Source organism: Mycena indigotica (assembly GCF_014461135.1).
Source record: "Mycena indigotica strain 171206Taipei chromosome Unknown Mind.scaff0008, whole genome shotgun sequence".
Classification (NCBI taxonomy): Eukaryota; Fungi; Basidiomycota; class Agaricomycetes; order Agaricales; family Mycenaceae; genus Mycena; species Mycena indigotica.
This window is the reverse complement of record NW_023503007.1, coordinates 86,057-106,798: the sequence shown is the minus strand read 5'-3', so window position 1 is coordinate 106,798 and position 20,742 is coordinate 86,057. Positions and strand designations below refer to the sequence as shown.

The 20,742-nt window shown below is 53.3% G+C and overlaps 2 protein-coding genes across 2 annotated transcripts; one reads left to right on the top strand and one right to left on the bottom strand.

The window, feature by feature from the left end:
• Positions 1–11,227: 11,227 nt before the first annotated feature.
• On the bottom strand, positions 11,228–13,749 carry MIND_00905800 (Glycoside hydrolase family 76 protein; the record flags this gene model as incomplete). Its single annotated transcript, XM_037365699.1, has 11 exons — positions 13,651–13,749; positions 13,492–13,600; positions 13,276–13,436; positions 13,151–13,164; positions 12,932–13,104; positions 12,855–12,880; positions 12,765–12,808; positions 12,709–12,720; positions 12,339–12,658; positions 12,177–12,286; positions 11,228–12,133 (listed from the first exon to the last, which is right to left on the bottom strand). Exons 1-11 carry the CDS (start codon positions 13,738–13,740, stop codon positions 11,228–11,230), a joined length of 1,965 nt encoding a protein of 654 aa, XP_037217111.1. The 5' UTR covers positions 13,741–13,749.
• Positions 13,750–15,211: 1,462 nt separating this feature from the next.
• Positions 15,212–15,741, top strand: MIND_00905700 (uncharacterized protein; the record flags this gene model as incomplete). The annotated part of the gene is made up of 2 exons (XM_037365698.1): positions 15,212–15,457; positions 15,505–15,741. The coding sequence occupies 2 exons, from the start codon at positions 15,212–15,214 to the stop codon at positions 15,739–15,741; spliced, it is 483 nt and encodes a 160-aa protein (XP_037217110.1).
• Positions 15,742–20,742: the final 5,001 nt, after the last annotated feature.

Sequence of the window (20,742 nt, the reverse complement as noted above, 5' to 3'; positions counted from 1 at the left end):
CCACTATGCCATCGACGGTCGATATCGAGCTTCCGCTCGAGCGCGTGTACGTTGTCCAAATATTTCGCTAGCTTCTCCCCCGCCTGACGTCGCTGAGTCTCTATCTTGCGTGTTTCGGCAGCGTCATCTGTGTAACTGTGGCTGCTTGTTGAGGGCATTAACTGATTCAAGTCGTTGACCTTGTCTCTGTACTGTTTTTTAGATGGAAAAATCAATGAATCTGGCACTTACTGTTGGTTGTAGAAGGTGACAAGGGCCTGGTAATACTCCATTTTCAACGTTTCCTCTGGCGGCTCCCTCGACAGCCCCAGTAAGAACTTCGCCTTCTTGAACCAGCCAGTCATTGAGGACTTCTCGGTTCAGCACCCCCATCGCCTTGAGGCTCTCGTCAAGAGCGGACTCTGTCTGCTTGATTCTTAATGCTTCTTCGTATTTGTTGGTCAAAAGGTTAGCTATTGCATGGATGAGTTAAGAGCAGGTTATCCCAGACATCTTACTCACCTAGGCCGCCATACGCGTCTGCTACGTTGGCATGTTCTATATACCCCACAATGGCTTGATGCCGATGGAACCTTGAAGCGTATCTGGTAGTCGAAGCGAGCGCGTTCGATTTTGAGAACCATCCTTCGCAATTCTCCAGAGATTCCAATCCAAAACCCTTTCTGTATCGGGGGAGATGCTTGATTTGACACCGCCGGGAGTGGCCGGGACCATGGAATGCACCCAGCAAACATTGGAATCCTTTTTGGCGGGCTAATGGGCCCAGGGCGGGGTGTTTTGCGAACGGCAACGCCCGAATGTACAACCGATGTCGTAGGCCAGCCCAAATCGTCCCAAGACTCGCAGCAGTCGATGCACAATTGCGAATCCATACTTCTGCCTGGGGTGTGGGTGTCAGTTAAGGATTGTGTCAGTTAAGGAAATTTACAACGTACATTTCTCCGCTCTTGATCATGTCCACGATTGTGCCGCAGAATCCATGCCTGCATAGCGCAGGCATGATTCCAGTCTCGTCGTACATGGCGAGGGCGTGACTGGTGACCTCTTCCCGAAGATTCTTCCACCGCTCATCACAACCCGTGCCAACGTCCTCTTCAATGGACTCCATCCCGTCCTCCTCTGGAAACTCCCCTCGGACAAATGCAATACCATCCTTCGCCCAGATATCGACCTCATCCGGGGTAATGTAGAAGTCGCCCGGCGCAGGCCTGTCGTCAAACCGCTCTATCGAGTCTCCTGGGATACTCTTCCCATCCTCGTCGTAGGTTGTGGCGGCGCGTCGTTTGAACCGTTTGAGGGAGTTGTTGCCGTCGATTGTGAGCAGGATCGGTATCTCCAGCTCCTCTTCCCCCTCCAGTTTGTAGAGGCAGGCAGGACAAGCATTTTGAAGTTGCCAATCCTTGGAATCCCTCCCAAGTGCCACCTTAACTCGTTTCCTCACATTCTCCCGTATTGCGAGATAGACGTCTAGAGCCCAGCGGAATTGAGAGCCCAGATGAGATGGTGGGGCCACACCACGCAAGTCGGAGAGCGTTCGGACAAAAGCTTCGACTCCCAGTCGCGGGCAACGAAGTGACAGTCGACGAAAGACTTCTAGAGTTCGTATTGTGAAGACGATGTTGCATTGTTGAAGCGACGAAGTTATCAGGCCTTGCCGGGCGCATGACGCAGCGAGGGTGCCTTGGTTTGCGACGATCGGTATGTTCTTCCGCTCAGTAGCTGGAGAGTATGAGGGAAAAGGTCAAACGAATGGATAAAAAGACTCACAGAATAAATCCACCACCACAGTGTCCATCAATCCCTCTATTTCCACACCCTCTGGATACTCAAACAGAGTACCCAGACCATCTTCCGCATTATCGCGGGCCCACTCTGAATACTTGTCCGTTAGTCCCTCCAGTTCGCGTCGCAACGCGTCGATCATCAGCTGCGTGCGGTTGCGTCTGCTCCTATACGGGCGACGTCGAGGTCGGTTGAAGAGAGAGCTGGGTAGTTGTGAGGGGAAGTCGGCAATTAGACAGTGAATGCTTACCGATTGTGTTCTCGTATTCCTTCTAGCAATTCATCTTCTACATCCTCGATGTCTCCCAGACCCTCAGTCGTCCCTTCCCCCGCATGGCTGATGTCCAAGAGGACATGACCAGTGAGAATATTGTCGTCCAAATCCATGGGCATGTCCACCCATTGGCGTTGTTCTTCCAGTTGTTGCTGGGCAGACAGCGCTGTAGGGTAGTAAGAAACGGCGGCGGGAGAAGAAGGTGAGCGTAGAACTTACCAGCTCGCCGTTCTTTCTCTTTTTCCAGCTCGCGCTGGTCGCGAAGCATCAGCTGGGTTTGTGAGAGCGTTTCTGTTGTCGATTTGGCGGTGGAGCTACGCTTCCAGCGACTACCGCTGCTGGCAACCCGGACGTGGCTGGAGTTCTGGCCACCGAGGACGACCTGTTCACCGAGGACAACCTTCTTGGCCCGTTTGCCTGCCATCGCAAATGCAAGCAGGCGAGGAGTAACGTCCACGTGAACGTGACGGTGTCACGTCAACAAACGCTCTCAAGACCATTCAAGACCATCGACTCGTAAGTCATTTCATGCTCATGCGGAAGCGGCGTGCCACCAGCGTCCCTTGAAGACTCAAACCTGGGACTCTGGACCACGCTGGCGGCACCCGCTTCCGTCCTAACCGGCCAAACAACCCATGCTGAGCTTTTTTACAGCTTCTGCGATGCTCTGGGTCCCGGTCTCACGAACGGTGAGACATTGTCCTTCCCCTACAGGGAGAAACTAACTCCTTGCAGACGCGAAGCGGGGCAGTCTTCGCCTCCTTCTTACGTGCCTCCACCTTCTCGGTCACTCCTGCCCTCCTGGCTGCGGTGGCAAAGGAATCGGATATGCAACTGGACCAGGAGGAGGAGGAGGACGATTCACAGGCCAGCACCCCTCCCCCAGCACTGGACCACCCTAACGGCCTGCAGCATATCGCCACGGACTCAACGCAGTCCTCAGAGGGGCTCGATTTGTTGGACGATGTCGAGCCAGCCAAGAAGAGGATCAAGCACGACGTCACCCAGGGGCCCCGGCTGACGGGGTCTCACCGACGAAGATCCAGCAAACGTGCCAGCACAATTGCAAAGGACGGACACGCGATTCGACCAAGCATGTCGCACAAATATGTCAAGCCCTCCCCCCACCCATTGCAACTGCCCTGAAAAGCGAGACCCTACCGGCAGCTCATGGCGGCTACGCGGCAACCGTCGAGCACGCCACTGAGTCCTACGGCAGCAAGAAGCGGAGGACGTTGGAGGAACTCCTGGGCCGAGGCTTTGAGTTGGTTCGTTGGAACGGGGAGTAAGTTTTCTCCAACTCTCCTCTTTGACTCTGCAGCCAACTCTTACACAGAGACCCGCGGCCTTTGGTGGATGCAGATGGCCGCGTTTTTGCGGTCCTGGCCGGCCAGCCTGCCGACGAAAGCTACCGCGCTGCTGCCGCTCAAGCTTATGAGTCGATGGCTGCTGCTCGGCATGCAGCAAAGCTGCCTGCATTCATGCGCAAACACCGGCGGGGTCTTTTTGCGGCCATTAATGTTGGCATATCCTACGGGCAAGGACAAACCGGGCCCGCCTGGCTTCAAAACGACTATGAAGATGTGACGGACCCCCTGCTGGCAAATGAGCATATATCGCGGCTAGCCGCTTTTGCCAGCGGTAAGTCCCCATGCTGCAGCCTTCGCCACCGAGCTAAACATCTCTAGCATCGTTGGCACTATGGGCTCCTCGCCTACATCGATATTATGTGGAATGCAATCAAAAACTGGACGCACGGCTTCATCTTCGACGGCCGTTTGCTAAGAGCGTCTTTTCCGGAGCTGCGTTTAACTTCGGACCGAACGTTTGGACATTCCGACATCGGGATGTCTTGAATCTTCCCTTCGGTTGGTGTGCCATCCAAGCCCTTGGCCGGTTCGACCCGACCAAGGGAGGTCATCTCGTGCTGTGGGATCTCAGGCTGGTCGTCGAGTTCCCCGCTGGCTCGCTGATACTCATTCCCTCAGCAACGTTGTCTCATTCCAACATCCCCGTACAGGAAGGAGAATCTCGGGCGTCCTTCACCCAATTCACAGCGGGAGGCATCTTTAGATACGTTGACAACGGCTTCAGAACGGAGAAACAGCTAGAAGAGGAGGATTCTATTGGTTTTCAGTCAATGCTAGCAGCAAAAGATGAACGGTGGCAGTTGGGCCTTGACTTGTGGAGCACAATGGAGGAGCTTTGTAGCCATACTGTATGACATATCTGAATAGTAAATCAACTTGGGACGGTAAAAAGTGTTAGGTCGCCTAAATATCCTTAACTGACATCAAATATATCCTTAACTGACATGTTTTCTGGGTCGTTGTACTGGCACAGGAAATTGTAGATCGGGTCTATAATTGCATGGACGTGTAGCATAGGCTTTGAATATTCTCTACTCAGTAAAATCTTGGCTCTCATAAGCTTGGTGAATGGCATAAACCATAGAAAAGTGATCACAGTACATTAATCAAGCAATGCTTGAGAATCTGCCACAACCAGTGCCATTGGAGGCTTGGTACATTGCATAGACATTGATAGTAGCTATATGAACCACATAAAACAACCTTCAACACCCCATGAACATCCCAATTTTTAAGATACATACGTGAGGAGTATAGACTACCATGATTGAGTGTAACACTGGACATGGTATATCGGTAGACAGTGACAACGCCACTCTTCAAAAATCTCCACAATTGCTGTGATATACTCCAAGAGCATATGTGCAGCTGGATCGGAGACAATATTGAGCACTTCGTGTTGGGGGTAGATCTTTTATTGTATCGGAGTTGCTTGAGGCCACACATACCATTTGTTCATCAAATGGCCCGAAACTTGACACAGTGCTGCAGCAGCGCCATACAGCCTAGGAGCCGGCTCGGCTGGCGGCCTCTTCAGCTGGATGCTGCGATTAAGTCAACATATATATTTGGTGATCTTGCGAGTTTCGTGCGCAGCTCTACATCGCACCGGCCGATAACGCTAGAAACCTGTCGGCAAGCAAATAGCAGTGGTCAATCGCGCTTAAGAGTCTGAACAGAAAAATGAAAGGCATTTTGTCATTCCGACCCGTTAATATTGAGCTTTAAGCAAATTTTATTGCACTTGGCGCTCCAGATATATCCTAAGTACCTTCAGAAATATTTTCAGATTTTTCCTGCCTCTGTGGGCGACAAAGTAGCGCCTCCCCAGAACGACGTGACCTTGCTGTGACCGACCGTTTTCTGCTTGATCTCGACCTCCATGCCGCCGAATGGCCAGCCAGAGGCGTCCTCGTCCAGAGGTCGTCCTCGACTTGATCCTGACGAGGCTCTGGAAAGGCAGAACGCCGCCAAACGTCGCTGGAGGGAGGAACACGCGGACTTGCAGGGTCTGTTGGCGAAGGAAGGTATGCGAATGTGAGTGACCCTCCGCGCTACAATTTGGCGCTGACCTTGGTATCCGTAGGCAGCGAGCGTTCCCCAAGGCCATTGGAGGAGAAATTTTGGCGGCTGCTAGGGGCGAAAGAGGCCGAATACCGACGCGACTACCGTGCAAGAAAGAAAGCGGGGGAGGAGATGACGAGGGGTCGTAGGCCGAGAGCACGAGCCGCTCCCCAGGAAGAAGACTCACCTGCACCATTACCTCCCCCTTCCACCCCCATTCCCCCCGCCCAAGCCGCGCGTAACGCGTTCCTCAGCAGCCGCAGCCAAAACATCGAAGACACTCTTGACGCCTCACTCCTCCACCCCCATTCCGCCCAGCCTCCCTCCCCCGGTAACGCGTTCCTCAGCAGCCGCAGCCAAAACATCGAAGACACTCCCGACGCCTCACTCCTCCACCCCCATTCCGCCCAGCCTCCCTCCCCCGCCGAAGCCTCAAGCAACGCGTTCCGGCAAATCGAAATCTTTCTGGTCCGGCGTCTCTCTCTTCCTCCCGGCTGGACACCAAAACCACACGCGCGATATAGAGGGTATTGAGCTGGAGCCGCAGGATGGGGAGGCTTCCGAATTGGCGCCACGGGAGAGGACTCCGTTGTTCCTACCGGAGGAAGATGACGAAGATGCAGAAATAGATCAGCTTGCGGACAGCGACGATGACCAGCCACGTACGCTGATGGATATACATCACGACGAAGAACTGCCGCCCATCGAATTCTTCTGGGCTGACGACCCACCGGGAGGCGACCGCGAAATTCAGGGCCCAAAACCAAGCGACAAGGCAGTGGAAGATGCCTGCAATCAGACTCAGAACCGGTAGGTCGTTTCTCTCTTATCCAGCGAACGAATATCTTACGACCGACAGCCCTGTGGAAGTCTTACGTGGCAATACCCCAGACGACGACGACAACTACATCATTCCCCCCCGGACACCGATATCGCTGCTTCCGTTGCAGTGCCGGGAGGAGGTCTGCTTAGAATGTTGGGACAAGGAGGGCTATTGCACTGCATGCAAGAAAGGACCGCAGATGGGGCAAAAGGCTACTGGGTTTGTCAACGGCATCAAGGTTCATGGGGACTCCGCCAATCCACCAGGAATACCTGTGGATTCACCGGACTACCTGACGGCGGAGGGTCAATTGGCTCAAGACAAGGAGCTGAGGAGTTCAATGTGGTATGCGATGGACAGGGCTCAATGGGTGGCTATGCGGAAGGTGCGAAGAGATCTCGAGCCTTGCTGGGACGAATATAGAGGGATTCTTGGGCTCACAGAAGAGGCCCCTGACCCGGTCGAATACGACGACTTGCCGTTCCGCTGGGAGTATCCCTATTGGCAGTACAACCCGAAGTCTGGAAGATATGAAGTAACTGCCATTCATCTAATCGACCCAGAAGTAGGCAGTATTAAAAAGCCTGTAGACCCAAATCTCCTAGACTCTGACTAGTAGTATCTTAGACTCGTAGCATCTTAGACTCGTAGCATCATTAATGTACATATCTAAACGACTTAGTCAAATTTGTTATATTATCCTTAACTGACATGTCAGCACTATCCTTAACTGACATGTCGGCACTATCCTTAACGGACATCTCTGCACGTGTGAGTGACATGGGTGTGGGTGACATGAGTGTGACGGCATCTCTCAACTCCCATGGCCTTCCACCTTAACGCCCTCGCTGGCGCCTTGCCGGCGGCGGATTCTATTTTCGAAACCCTGCCACCGGCACAAAAGGCCCAGTACATCCGTCTTCGCCGCTCCGCCGCCGCGACATACGAGCCTTCCAGCGCTGGCACCGACAACCCCAACGGTATATTCTATGTTGTTTTCGAGGGCCGAAAGCGAGGCATCTTCGCAGTCTGGTGAGTGATGACTGGCTCCATACTGGCTTGACTGACCAGCCATAACAGGGAAGACGCTCACAAGGTCACCAGCGGCTGGTCAGCCAACAACCACCACAAGGTTCGCGGCTTGGAGGCCGCCATTACCGCCCTCACCGACTATGTGTGGAAGATCGGGGCGCGGGACTCCGTCCCTCAGCCGGCCCAGAGTGAAGAGCCAGCTTTGCCTACGCTTGTGCCCAACGATGACGATGTAGCGCCATCGACTCCCGCAAAAAAGCAAGGCCCCACCCGCTTTCAAGAGCAGTCAACCCGCTGCATCAGGCAGTGGGGTCAGATCTGCCCGTCCAGCTGCTGCTCGCCCGCCCTCACCCACGTCAATCGATCATCACTATTATCTTGTAACCAGCAAGACCTCCGCCGCGTTCTTCATCAACCGGTAAGTAAATCCGGATGGGTACGGCAGTAACTCATGTACTCCTTAGAGACGACGCGGCTCGCTACGCGTCTCAGTTGAGAGAAGAGAACGACTTGACGGGCTTCAACAAGTCTACGTCCTTGACTTCGGCCTTGGAAAAGCTGGCAAGAAAAGCAAGGATGTTGGGAGATCAGGCAATGAATTAAATATTGTTGTTTTTGTCTACGTATATGAAGAAGGCAGTCGGCATTGGCTCTTGTCTTGGTGTGTGTCAGTTAAGGACTTAATTAAAACAAGCAAAAAGAAAGTGGCCACTGTGAGGTTCGAACAAAAGACCTTCTGCACCAGCGCTTGGCACGTGACCTTCATCACCCGTCACCACATCAACCTTCTCTCTCCCATGTCCCATCCTTCGCACTTCTCCATACGAAACCCGGGCCGAAAGCCTCAGGATATTCGTGCACGTGGGAAGGGCTCTGTCTCGCGGACCAACACCTCTCAAAACTCCACTCTCACTCACGACGAGAAAGCCAAGAAGAAGAAGGCCTTCAACGAAGAAATCGAAGCACACTTGGACTACCGGGCGGAGGAGGCTGAAAGGATCGCGACCAAGTACGGGAAGTCGCGGGAGGACGTCTTGGGCTTGCTCATGGCCAAGTCGACCTTCAAAGCTGAGAGAAAGCCCCAGCTGTGGAATGCTCTTTTGCATGACCGGTCACGGCAAGCTGCTGCTGAAGGTACGGTGCCTTCATATTCAATTTCTTTATTGCTCAACTCTCTCTAGGGCTGAAGAAGGACCTCGGCGTCCTCCGACGAGAACTCCGGGAGGACATCGACAACCATGTCATTCAATATGAGGACATGTCCGACACAGAGAAGGAACGCCTGCTCGACCAGCTGGAAGAAAAGCGCGAGAACGAGCGGACCGGGATTCGTGGGACAAACAGGTCTTTGCAAGGAGATGGGAGAGAGACATTGCAAGGTTTTGTAACCAACGTAAGTATACTTATTCTCCGCGTTTCCTAAGCTAATGTCTTTGCAGGGTAAAAGCCTCTACCGCCGTACAGGTATTCGAATGGTCATCATAGCGTCTGGCGGCAGTCCCAACGACAAAGCGAAGCCCTTGATCTTTGGCTCGGGGGATGCCCTCGACTTCATCGTGCAGTATCTGAACATGGTACCGGGCACACTCATCAATGGGTTCGAGAGGTGGTGCATTGAGCAGGAGGAAAGGGGGACGAAGAAGACCGGTATCGAGTTCATTCGTCAAGAAATTTCGCGACTTATGGCGGAAAAACTTAGTTGAGTCTCATTCTTTTCCTAATTACGAGCTAATTTCCGACAGAGGAGCTGACGAACAAGACCATGGACATGTCGTGGGTCAATTACGACGTCGACATTCGCGAAAAACGAAGGGATAGAGCTGGTCGGCGTCCCTGACGGCATGGATTTCCGACAAAGGCCTGCTCTTTGGCCTGCCGAAACTGCTCGGCGCTTCCATCGACTGCTCACTGAGGGGACAATACGGCTTGCTCGCATGGATGAAGAAGAGCATGACGATCTGGTCCATGAACACGACGTCAGGCGGGGAAAGAGTGCCACTGGCACCTTGAAGACGAGGAAGCCTCGGGCCGACAAGGGTGTCAAAAGGGGGAAGAAGCAACCCACTGAGTTGGAGGAAACGATCACTCCGGACCCGTTGGAGACGAGCTCAGAGGAGAGGGTGGGTGGGGTGGCAACAGCGCAGACGGAGCACGAAGCTACACCGTCCAACAGGGAACATATTCCAACAGAACGGACCCCGCTGTTTACCGCCCAACAGACCGAAGGCTACAACAACCCCGCCAGCGCTCCAAATCTGGTGGCTCACTACAACAATACGGAGGAGCCCTTTGTTGCTCATTACGACGACAACAATGGTCTCAACATGCCCCCTCTTCCTCCACCAGGCTTACTAACAGGCCAAAACCTCTGGCCAAATGAGGAGCCTCTAGACCTCCAATTCCAGTGGCAATATCAGTTCCAACCGGCACAGCTCGCATCTCCCCCTGGTCTCACCCCCTCGTCCTCTTCCCTTCATCAACCAGACGAACACGGTACCGATGATTGGCAGCAAGCGGCCATTGGAAGGGGAAGAGGGTGGACCAGCAGCCAAAAAGCCAAGGAAGAGAAGGAGTGACGCTGGTAAAAAGAGAAATCCTGTTGAAGAGAACAATGGACAGAGCTCAATGGGCAATCCAAATCCAACACAGTATTAGTCGTATGCATATATGTACCTACTTGTTCTTCAAAAAAGAAATACTATCCTTAACTGACATGATATCCTTAACTGACAACGGACTTGTAAGTTTTTCGCGGGAGAATGATGGCCTTGATGGCCTTGATGGGCGACGGCAGTGGACGAGGTCCGATGATGGTGGAGGTCACAGACGATCCGTCAAGATTTGCATCAATCACAGTATGATATTTCTCTGATATCTCAACAAATAAGCTGACATTAAGCCGTGCAGGGCCGGCTAGCTCAACGCCTTCTACTTAGAGGGGGCACAGCATCCCTGCCCCACCTCTTATTAGAGGAGATAGGTTGGCACGTTAGGTGTCCCTCCACCACCTGTCCGCCGCCCTTGACCCGAACAATCCACGCAGCAATCAGTCGACACTGGAATCATTGACTACATACTTCTTTTGCCCAGTCAGAGCCAAGTGTACAACCGGCTGCTACCAAATCCTCATTTCTGCATCTTATCCACGACTTTTGGTTCTCCGTTTCGTGCTGGCAAGAATGCCCGACCCACCTCGGTTCTCTCTACACTATTTTTCTATGTCGCCCCCCTCCTTCAACTATCGACTCACCCTGCATATTTATATTTTCGCCTTGACCAAATCCACATAAACATAATGTTTCACCTCCTGCATTTGGAACGGGCAGGTGTTGCCAGACTCGTTTCGGGGGCCGACACCATAAATTCCAGCATCTCGCACTCGCCACCCATGTACAACTCCGTAATGTCGACAAACACGTATAGTTGACCGTCGCCAAAACGTATCGTGTGCCTAGTGGTGGCCTTGTGAATGGGTGATGACTACGGCTGTCTTGCGCCAATCTCCCCGCTCTATACGTACGCTTCAGTCTAGATGATGCACAAAGTGTTATTTCGTCTAGATCGCACGTTTCATGCAGGAATAGAGTAGAAAAAATTACTCATACTCCATCTCGTCTTCCCTCCACTCTCCGTCGGCGAGAAAATTATCAGACCCGATGCAATCGATTTGGGAAGTACCCCTCGAATAGCCGTCTTTGGGCTGGCCACTCGGCTCAAACCTCCGTCTTGACCACATCCCACACCCACCATCGCCATTGACATCCTGGCTCTGCAAATTCTGCCCCACAGCTAGAGTGCAACACTGGTAAATCTGTCGATTGAGCTTCCTGAGTAGGGAATCACGGCGTGTCAGTCATGGTGCTACAACGTCTCCCTCTTGAACTATGGCACAACAGCTGTCCGATATTCCGGCAACGCCTCTTCATAGCCCCCCACATTCGTGCCTGGCCGACTGTTCATCCGGTCATACAACATGCGCACCAGCTCCTCCGTTGTCGGTTGCTCCGTGACGGCTTGAATTGCCGGGTCCGAGGCTTGTCGTCGTTTGGGGGACAAGGGCGATAAGGACCGGCCGGTGTCTGCGCTCAACACAGATGGCGAGTCGGAGCTCGAGTGCGTCTCTGCACCAATGAGCGTTGGCGGTGGCAACGCCCAAGACTCGCTGCTCGGGGATGGTGAAGGCGCTCTTCGGACCGGGTTCAAACTGCCGCCAACTTGAACGGGTAGAACTGGGTCGTGGACCTGATATGGCGAGATATGAGGGCTACCGCCGAATTGTTGGTGAGGCGACGACGCCACCGTGACGTTGGTGGACTGCGGCTGCTCATCGGGAAGCTGGCCAGTATACCCCGCCAGGAAGTCAAAATGACGGTCCCTCATGTCGAGCGCAGAGTTGGGTGATTGCGGCGATGGCGTCTTCAGCCGGCTATGGCCCCGCTTCCGTCCCCAGCAGAACGCCAAACCCGCCAGCAAGGCAAGCGCAACAAGACCACCGACAACGCCCCCAACAACCCCGCCGATAGATGTCTTGGTCTTGTGCGTCGGGCCAGGCGACGACGGGAGTGTTGGCGATGAACCGGGGGCATTGGACGAGAAGGAAAAGCCGCTCGAGCTCAGGGACAGCGGCGTTGGCGGCAGAATGGGGTCGTCGAGTGCGATGGAGCTGATCAGTGCTTGGATAGCGTTGACTTGTGCCCCCGCGTTGAACGTCGTGCCGGCCGGACCCAGCCACGACTGACCATAGATGTCGCCTCCGCTTTTCTTCGCCAAATCAACTGCAGCGTTGTACTGTGTGGACGTCAGTGACGAATATGAAACGGGAGCTTCTCACTTGAACAGCAAGATATGACGCAATGTATGGTCTCAGAGACGGGCTCGTCGCGTTTCGTCTGTAGGCAGCCACCAACCCGCGTGGAAGAGTACCGTCGCCTGTCTTGTTGACTAAGAAACAGAGATTGAGTCGAGTTTCATTCAAAGAAGAGGAAAGACTCACCTCCCGTTTGGATGATTCCCGTCGCATCTTGCCATCCGGTCGTCGCAAGAGAGGCCGACACAATGTCGTCGATCATCTTGCTGTAAGTTGCATTCTTGGAGAGAGTGTAAAGGACGGCCAAGCCCTCAATCATGAAGCCGGAGTTGTAGGGCTGGAGTCCCGCGGAGCCCAACGCGCAGCTGTCGTTGGCGCGGGCCGATATCAGGTCTTGCACGACATTTTGGACGTTGTAAAGGTGCGAATGGATGAACGTCATCGACTGGAGGGCCGCCGACAGGTACAGAGGGTCCGCGGTCGCTTCTGCGAGCAACGCAGAAAGGCTGGATGGGACATGAGTGAGACAGTCGACGACCGAAGCGGGGGAACAGACACAAGGAAACTCCTGCGTGATTTTAGCATGAAAACCACATTTTCACAATGACGCACCCAGTTGCTAGACCAACGATGTCCGGATTCTGCTGATCCTTGCTCTAAACCTTCTCAGACCGAATGCTTGTAGACTTGTTGAACGCGTACCCAGAAAGTCCCGCCAGCCATAGTAACTGTCCTCGTCCGTCAATCGCTGCGAATCGCTCCAAAAGAAAGACACGCACTGCCTTGACATGATGCGGTCAAATTGAAGCTCTTGGACGGAATTTTTCCCGCATCGAGCGCTGTTTGCGTGAGGGTGTACGGGACTGCTGCCCACCATGTTTGGATCGCATATTGGAGGAACGTTGAGACATTGTAGGTCTTGTACGCGATGATAGCTCCATGCCCGAAGTTCCTGGCGAGAGGTCAGTACTGTGAGAAATCTGAATAGCATTACTTACAAGCCATCATTAATCTAGGGTTCAGTCCTGCCGTCAGCAGCGATTAGCGGGCTAGCGTGGAACTCTGGAAGACAGAGATTGCGTATCAGTTGAGGGCCGAGAGCAGCTCGGTGTCTACGCACCACATAAAACCCAGTGAAATTCGCCGCCCCAAACTGCTGCTGGAGCAGCGTCTTTGCCGAGCCGTAGTATCCTCCGAGATTGGCCGCGTACTGTGACTGGTTGGTGAGCTGATCGAACTCCGCAAGCTGGGAGTAGAATGCGCCGGAGATGGAGTAGGTGTTGCCTGGATGGAAGATATCAAGGAGATGAAGGGTGTTGCGATGGAGACAACGCCTTACTCGGGTCAGGGAACATGGAGTTGGTGGTGTCCAGTTGCCCGATGGCTTGCGAGATAGCGGCCTGAGCGAGGCTGACTCGATCCTTCAGCGAGGTATTGATATTGGGCTTCTATGGAGGTGGTCAATGGCGACAGGGAAGAAGAATTGTCGAGCACGAACCCGCCATGATGAGGGTGCTTGTGCCAGTGGTTGCGGGTCGGAGAGCACCTGTGCGACTGCAGCAGCGAGAATGAGAGGAAGGGACAACATGGGTGCTGCCGAGGTCTGCTTCCGTATTGTTTTTTCGTTTTAATAAGAGTAACAGGTGGCCGTAATCGTGCGATGGGAATGGGCAAAGTGGATAATTTTGAATGATGGTCGTCTGCCTAATAGGCGCCAGAGCCCGGTTAAGGCTGGTGGAAAGCCACCCCGACTATTAGTTCATAGATGAACTTCATACGAGCCTAGGTGCATTCGAGAGCAACGCAGTTCTTGTTGTTGCAGAAGTGGGGCTCGTCAGGCTTCAGCCGCCAAGAAATCCATCGACAGTGGCGCCAATCTCGGAAGGCCGCAGACAAGGTGCACGTCGGCAAATGTGCCACTGTCATTGGCTTCGTGCTATCGAGTTATCAAGGGCTGTAATATGGGCAACGCGAAGTCGCGCATAATCACCTGTTGTTTGGTCTTGTTTGTTTTCCACGCTTCCGCCGGTCCACTCCTTGGATCTTCACTCTTCAGCACAGGCACGGCAAGATTTCCCTCGCAAACGACGCATGCCCCGATGACTGTAAAGCCTTCATCGTGCGCGACCTAACTGCTCCGCGACAGGTGCGTGTCTGCCCGTCTTTCTCCCCCAAAGTAACAGGAAAATCCCTTCAGCTCCACCGCCTTCAAGTCTTGCGGTTCCCCTACCACCCTCCGACCCGCACTTGCCGAAAGAACATATACAAAACCATGCGGCGTTTGCTGTCGAAGACCGTCTAGAGAGGCTCTCCAAGGAAACAGGTATGGATGGCTGAATGGTGTGTCGGTTCTTCACGAGCCTGCCTCCCCATAACATGCCCTCCTCAGCTCTCTTTTTTTCTTTTTGTTACACCGCTCCCGCTGAAACACGCCATCCATCCACTTCCGACGCTCAGCTTCCGACGGCCAGCCCACCTGTCGGACCGCCAACTTCCATACCTTCCACAGCTCTTCGAAAACATCCGTCAATCGTCAGATAGTCCTCCATCTACCTGTCTTCTAGAATGTCCTCCGCCACACCACGATCTAGTCCAAGCTTTTGAATTTTGTGCTGTAGACGTCATCATCACCGGCGAAGATACGGCAGCTCGCTGGACAAGTCGTTTGTGGTTCTACCAAGGCTGCTTCGGCATCATTGTGGGCGGATTCTTGCATAGCGTTGCCGCTACAGGACAGTATTCTGGCACGCAATGAATCATCGACATTTGTCGGGCTTGGGGGCCAAACTCCTGCGACGGAATCGGTTTTGGAGCTTGGAGATCTAGAGCAGGATGAAGCGAATGCACATCTGTTGCGCCATGGGTCCTAACACCTCCGGCACACTCTGCCACAACTTCCACTGACCATACCCAGCTGTGTCTTTCCCCCGAGTCAGAACTCTCTACCGTCCCAGACGCAATCACCAACGGGTTTTTTCGAGTGTGTTTTCAGATGGCGCTGAGCGAAATGGGCGTCTTTCTCGGCCATCTACACCCATAATTCAAGCCATGCTACTTCAATGTCTCATTCGCTATATCAAGCTGTAGGAGAGGGGCGACTGGCTTTGGTTGGGCTCCTTATGGGTCTGAATTTCCCCTCGACCATTGTTTCCCAACCCAACGACTACCACTCGAAGCTATCGGCAATCCACATACTCCCTGCACATGTTGTCGTCATGATAATGTGGCGGCCTGAAGCTGGCCCATGCCGACTGTCTGGCTGGCGAAGAGCGCTGCTGGACCTTATGCTTATGTATATTGCACTGGTATGTGTCTCTTGCTGCATTCCCTACTGTTTTTGACACAATCGCAGTCTCGAGAAAATGTCCTCACGTCGTGTCACACGTCCCGTGACCGTTACACGCCGCATTCCGACTGCTCTTGTCTTGCGCTGTGGGCGCCGCAGAATACAAATCCTTTGCACCACCCTCTGCTTACCCACCCATTGTCATGTCCACACCTTCAATATCAGCCGCGTTGGCCGCCGATGGACCGCGCTATGGCTGTGAATGTCGTTTACGGCTTCGAGCTCGATTTTCTCTCGCCATGATCATTATATGACCACCGTAATTGCCCCTCGGTGGTTCCATAGGTGCCACGAAAATTATCAGCCCCTACTTTGCTTCCTCCGCCAGACTTCAACGTTCAACCTGGTCGATTTCGGGGCCATAGCCACCATGCAACAATAGTGTCGCCACTGTCAGGTGTCGTGGAGCTCTCTATTGCCATTGATTATCCTAGTAGGTATACTTGCTAGGTGACAAGCTCTTAACCTCCTGCCTCAGCCCCGCCTGCGGCCCACCAGCAATATTCGCGCCTCCGTGGGCACGTCAAGAAAGGCTTAGACAGCATATTCGACAAATCTGGCCCAGAATTCTCCCTTCTGCCCATCGTATCATGCAATATCTCGGCTCGACACTAGCCCTTGGTCTTCGGAGCCGTAGTCTATTATTGCCCATTGGCTATAAACGGCGAGTTCCACAAGTCGCTTATATGGTTCAATCTTGCTAATGGCCATCTTGTAGGAGCCCGAACAAGACGCTGTCCTCGAGAATTGACTTCCGCTTCTACGACGCCCAGTCTACATATCTTCTTGATTTATCGGCTTGTACTCTTCATCTACATGTATTTTTGACAATGTCCGTTTACCTGCTGCTAGCTATAATGTGGAAGGTTAAGAGAGAGGAAGAAGTTCTGCTGAATATGACTGACACCTAGCTCCGTGTTGACGAACTTGAAGAGAAGCGCCCCGTAGACAACCTTAAGACCTCGAGGGAGAGTAAGAAGCATATCATGGAAAGCCGGGATCGTTGAAGGTATTGATGAAAAGCACGTGCTTTCAAGTCTTGATTCTAACTTTCGTCTTCCGCTGATTTGGTGGTTCTTTCGAGTCCTATGTGGGCTCCTAGGTGAGCAGGAACTGTCCCCCCCAGGACGATTTAGAATAATCTCTCTATAGTGCACTCCCTCCACCCCCCAGCGGTGACTCGGAACTTGAAGCCGACGAATATGTTCGGCACTGGGATCGCAAGCTTAAAGTTGCCGGTGCTCGTCTCGACCTCACTGTCGTTGACGCCATCAGGTGGCAGCACGAATGTATTCCAGCCCAAATCAAAAGAACACAGGCGTCTCTCGAGGCAGAACTGAAGCAAGCCAAGCAGCGCGCCAAGGACAAAATATTCCTACTCGAAAAACGCCGAAGAGAGCTGGGCGAGCTCATTCGCAAGCATCCAAGCGCTTTCTCTGCTGTTCGTCGATTACCTCCCTCCCGTCATCGTCCGCATCTTCTCCTACACACTAGACACGTTGCGCAAGAATTCGACGGAATACCGTCACGGTGATGACAATTTTCGCATCTCGAGGACCAAATACGTCTGGGGTCGTACCGCTACTCTTCGGATGCTCACCCACATTTGTTCCAAGTGGCGTCAAGTCGCTGTCGAGAATGCCCAATTCTGGACGATGGTGTCGCTGGATTGCGACGATTACCTGTCCGATCCAGAAAACTTTGCTCGAAAATATCCGCTTGCACAGATAAAGACGCAACTTGCTCGTTCCAAACAGGCCTCCCTCGATATATCGCTCAAATTTGGCCACATTTCCGAGGCAAGCAGCTCGACGCATTGGAAATCCCTTCTGGAGTTGGTCGCGCCAACCAGCAGTCGCTGGCGATCGTTATCTCTCTCCTGGGGTAGAATTGGAAGCGATGAAGATCTACAAAACCTTTTGCAGCCTTTTTACTTGCGGGAACCTTCAAGTGTCGAGAAACTTGAGTCGCTCGATATCGCAGGCTACATCGCCGCAGCCAATGAGACCCTGAACCGGCTTTCACGTGCACCGCGTTTGAGAAGGGTCTGTCTGCACTCGTGGAATGCATCAATACTCCCTGTATCGTGGCAACAACTCTCAGATCTTCGTTTGAAGTCTCCACTCGACGACCTTTTGGGGATTATACGATTGGCTAAAAACCTACAGCACTGTTGGTTGACTGTGGTGGACTCGCGAACGGCTTCCGCTACCAAAGACGACGATGCAATCGGCTCACACAAAGCCTTGAGATATGTTACTTATCTTTTCAAAATGCGACGATTTTATATTCAATCGAGCAAGACCGTTGACAGGCTGTTGACGACCATTGACATGCCCTTCCTCGAGTATCTTGTCGTCGATGCGCCGTTTCATGGCGTGTTAGGCTTCCTCTCGCGCTCGAGATGCAACTGTCTCCTTGGCTTACGTGTACTAGTATCGCCAGCTCCTGATCAACTACACCTTGTCCTCACTGTTATCCGTTTCCAAGCGCAACTGGCCCATCTGGACGTGACGAGCACCGATGCCTGCCACCACTCCGGCGAATGTCTCTCTTTCATCCGGCAACTTGAGCTCTCGTCCCCGCCCAAGTCTGATGACGCGTGCCCGCGCCTGGAAACTCTCCGCCTACGGCTAGGTGTCCCTACCAAAACGCAGAGCACCGCGATTGCCGAACTCCTGGGCAGTAGAACACAAACGGCGCTGAAAAAGTATTGGCAAACCGCACATCCACTCCGTGCAGCGGACATCGGTGAGGTGGGTCGTGTTAGTCTGCCCGATGAGTTGTCTGCCATGAAGAAGGAGATGATGTTGAATTATACTGTTACTGCCCCGAAGAAATCCCCGAGCTCCCACCTCAAAACCATATCCGAGTTGTGCTGGTCTCGCATTCCTGAAATGGATGGGCCGCATTGTATCGCAGAGAGCTTGTAAGCAGTGTAAGGTAGAATTCATCGAAGGCCATAAGTAGATAAGCCATACGAGAATTCATTTACGAAACCTTAGCACAGAGAGATTTCAATGAGCCACAGCGCCAACCTTTTGAATTCTGAGAATCGAGCTCCTGGAAATCAAGCTCAGCGCCAGTTGGGCTATGCAAAATCGAGGGAGACATCGTCAAGAGACGGATTTTTGACGCTGCAAGATGGAGCGATGAAGAGGAAACAGGGCAGCAAGGGCGAATGAAGTCAAGGGGGGGGAGATATAGTTTATTTGTTGATTACATGGAAGATACCGACTGGAGCAGGACATCTCGTTCGGAGTTAGTGTGGACGACCAGAAGTAGTGTTGAAACTCTCACCTGCGCAATGATCCTACTAGTATCTCTTCTGCAGCAGAAGTTCTGCTCAATGCTCATCCCCTTCCCACTGGACCTCAAAGACACGAACGCTTCACACACCCGTGCATAATCGAGGAGTCGGAGGCCTGGTCGACTCGGATGTCCCAGATTGACTCGGAGTCGAGAATGCGGCCCGGACTATTGCTTTCGGATTGCTGGAGTGCGCAACAAACGCGCCTTCGTTTATATTCGTCTCAAATAACGACAGTGGCTTCAAAGAGGTTGATGGTTGTGGTTGAGTGTGTGAGGTGTTAAATCTACGACTTGAAGACGGAGGCTGGTGCTCTGGGCTTCAAACGAGGTCGGTGTCCACACAAGCGGTTGCTGGATAAACACACCTTTTTGGAGCTTTTTGGGCTTTCCCCCTTTCCCAATCTTCCATTTTCATCCTCTACCGGCTCTTTCGTTACATGCGCCGGCGTCCGAGGCTCGTGCAGAGCGGACAGGAAGTTGTGGGTATTGTATGATTATCCCAGTGAATTCAGAATAAACTTTGAAACGGAGTAACTGTCTCGACTGGTCGTCCGTTTGGTGCACGTTTCGGCAAGCAGCTGCGAGAGCAGTCTGGAGAGCACAAGGATGGACTACTAAATCAGGTCAGAAGAGAGCAAGGAGAACAAGGAACTACGCACATCGACAGTGACACGACACCCAAACCTCCCCTTCGAGCTGGTTGCAGACGGTCTTTGCGCCTTTCTTGATGATGCCGGGCCAGTGTTACGGATGACTGCATCGAGGGGGTGGTGTGCTGGCGAGCATGCTTTTCTGAGTCGGAGATTGGAGATCGAGATGGTCAAAGGATGTGACACCGATGTGACGCTTGATGATCTTTGTTGACAGAAGCCATTATCATGTCCAGCTTCAAAGGGGACGCGGAGCAAGCTCACAGTGAAATCCCCAACCCTGACAACTTGAACAACTGTGGACTATTGACTACTTATAGGCTCGCAAATCCTACTTCGCCGTCGCTAGAGTGGACGCCGCTCTCAGAAAGTATGGTCCCCACAGTCCAGAGCGAGAAGTACTACGGCGGCTCGGACTCCCCAGACGGTGGGGCGACCATTCTTTCGGTTGGCGGGGGGCCGCCTGGGAGGTTGGGGGGGACTACAACCGTCGTCATCCGGTACACGCGCAATAAAATGGTGGAAGACTGCGCTGAGAACAATGCACTCGACGACGAACTTGGCGATCCTCTTGATACGAGCATCACTGACTATGTGCGACTAGGACTTGCTGCTTCTGCTCTGGGCTCTGAGTTACACACAGATCCTCACGACCAGCGTCAGCGACCTCCGATCCGAACGGCGAATCATCTTCGTCTTCGAGACGCGGCCCGACGGGCAGTTTCGCGTTGACCTGTCAGCTGATGAGCCGATGGGCTCAGAGCACACTTGCCCCGAGTTTCCTACCGTCTCTCTCTCTTCCCTGCGATGGACGCATAAACGACTTGGCCTCCACACTCTGTATCTCGTCACGCGCGACAGCAGTGACGACGACAAGCAGGTATTCAAAGAGATCGGAGAGGACGGCCCTCCCGTCGATTTCCAATTCTTCGCTTCTTTGTCTCATCACGATTCCCTGCTCTCTCCAACACATATTGTTCTCGACAATGACGGGCGTGTCCGTGGACACCTCTCGGAATACCACCCCGCCTCGTCACTCAAGACGGTTCTGGCATCTAGCGCCTCGCGAGGGCTGTCGTGGACCACCAAGTTGGCCTGGTGCTGCGACATCGCTGCCGGGCTTGCAGCCCTCCATTTGCACAAGGTCGTGTGGGGCGACATGAAGACAGGCAACGTTATCCTATGCAAGGACGGGCGCTGCCGCCTGATTGACTACTTCCCGGAGGGCTCGACGGCAGCTTGGTACCGTCAGGACGAGAGCCAGTGCTGCCCATCAGTCGCG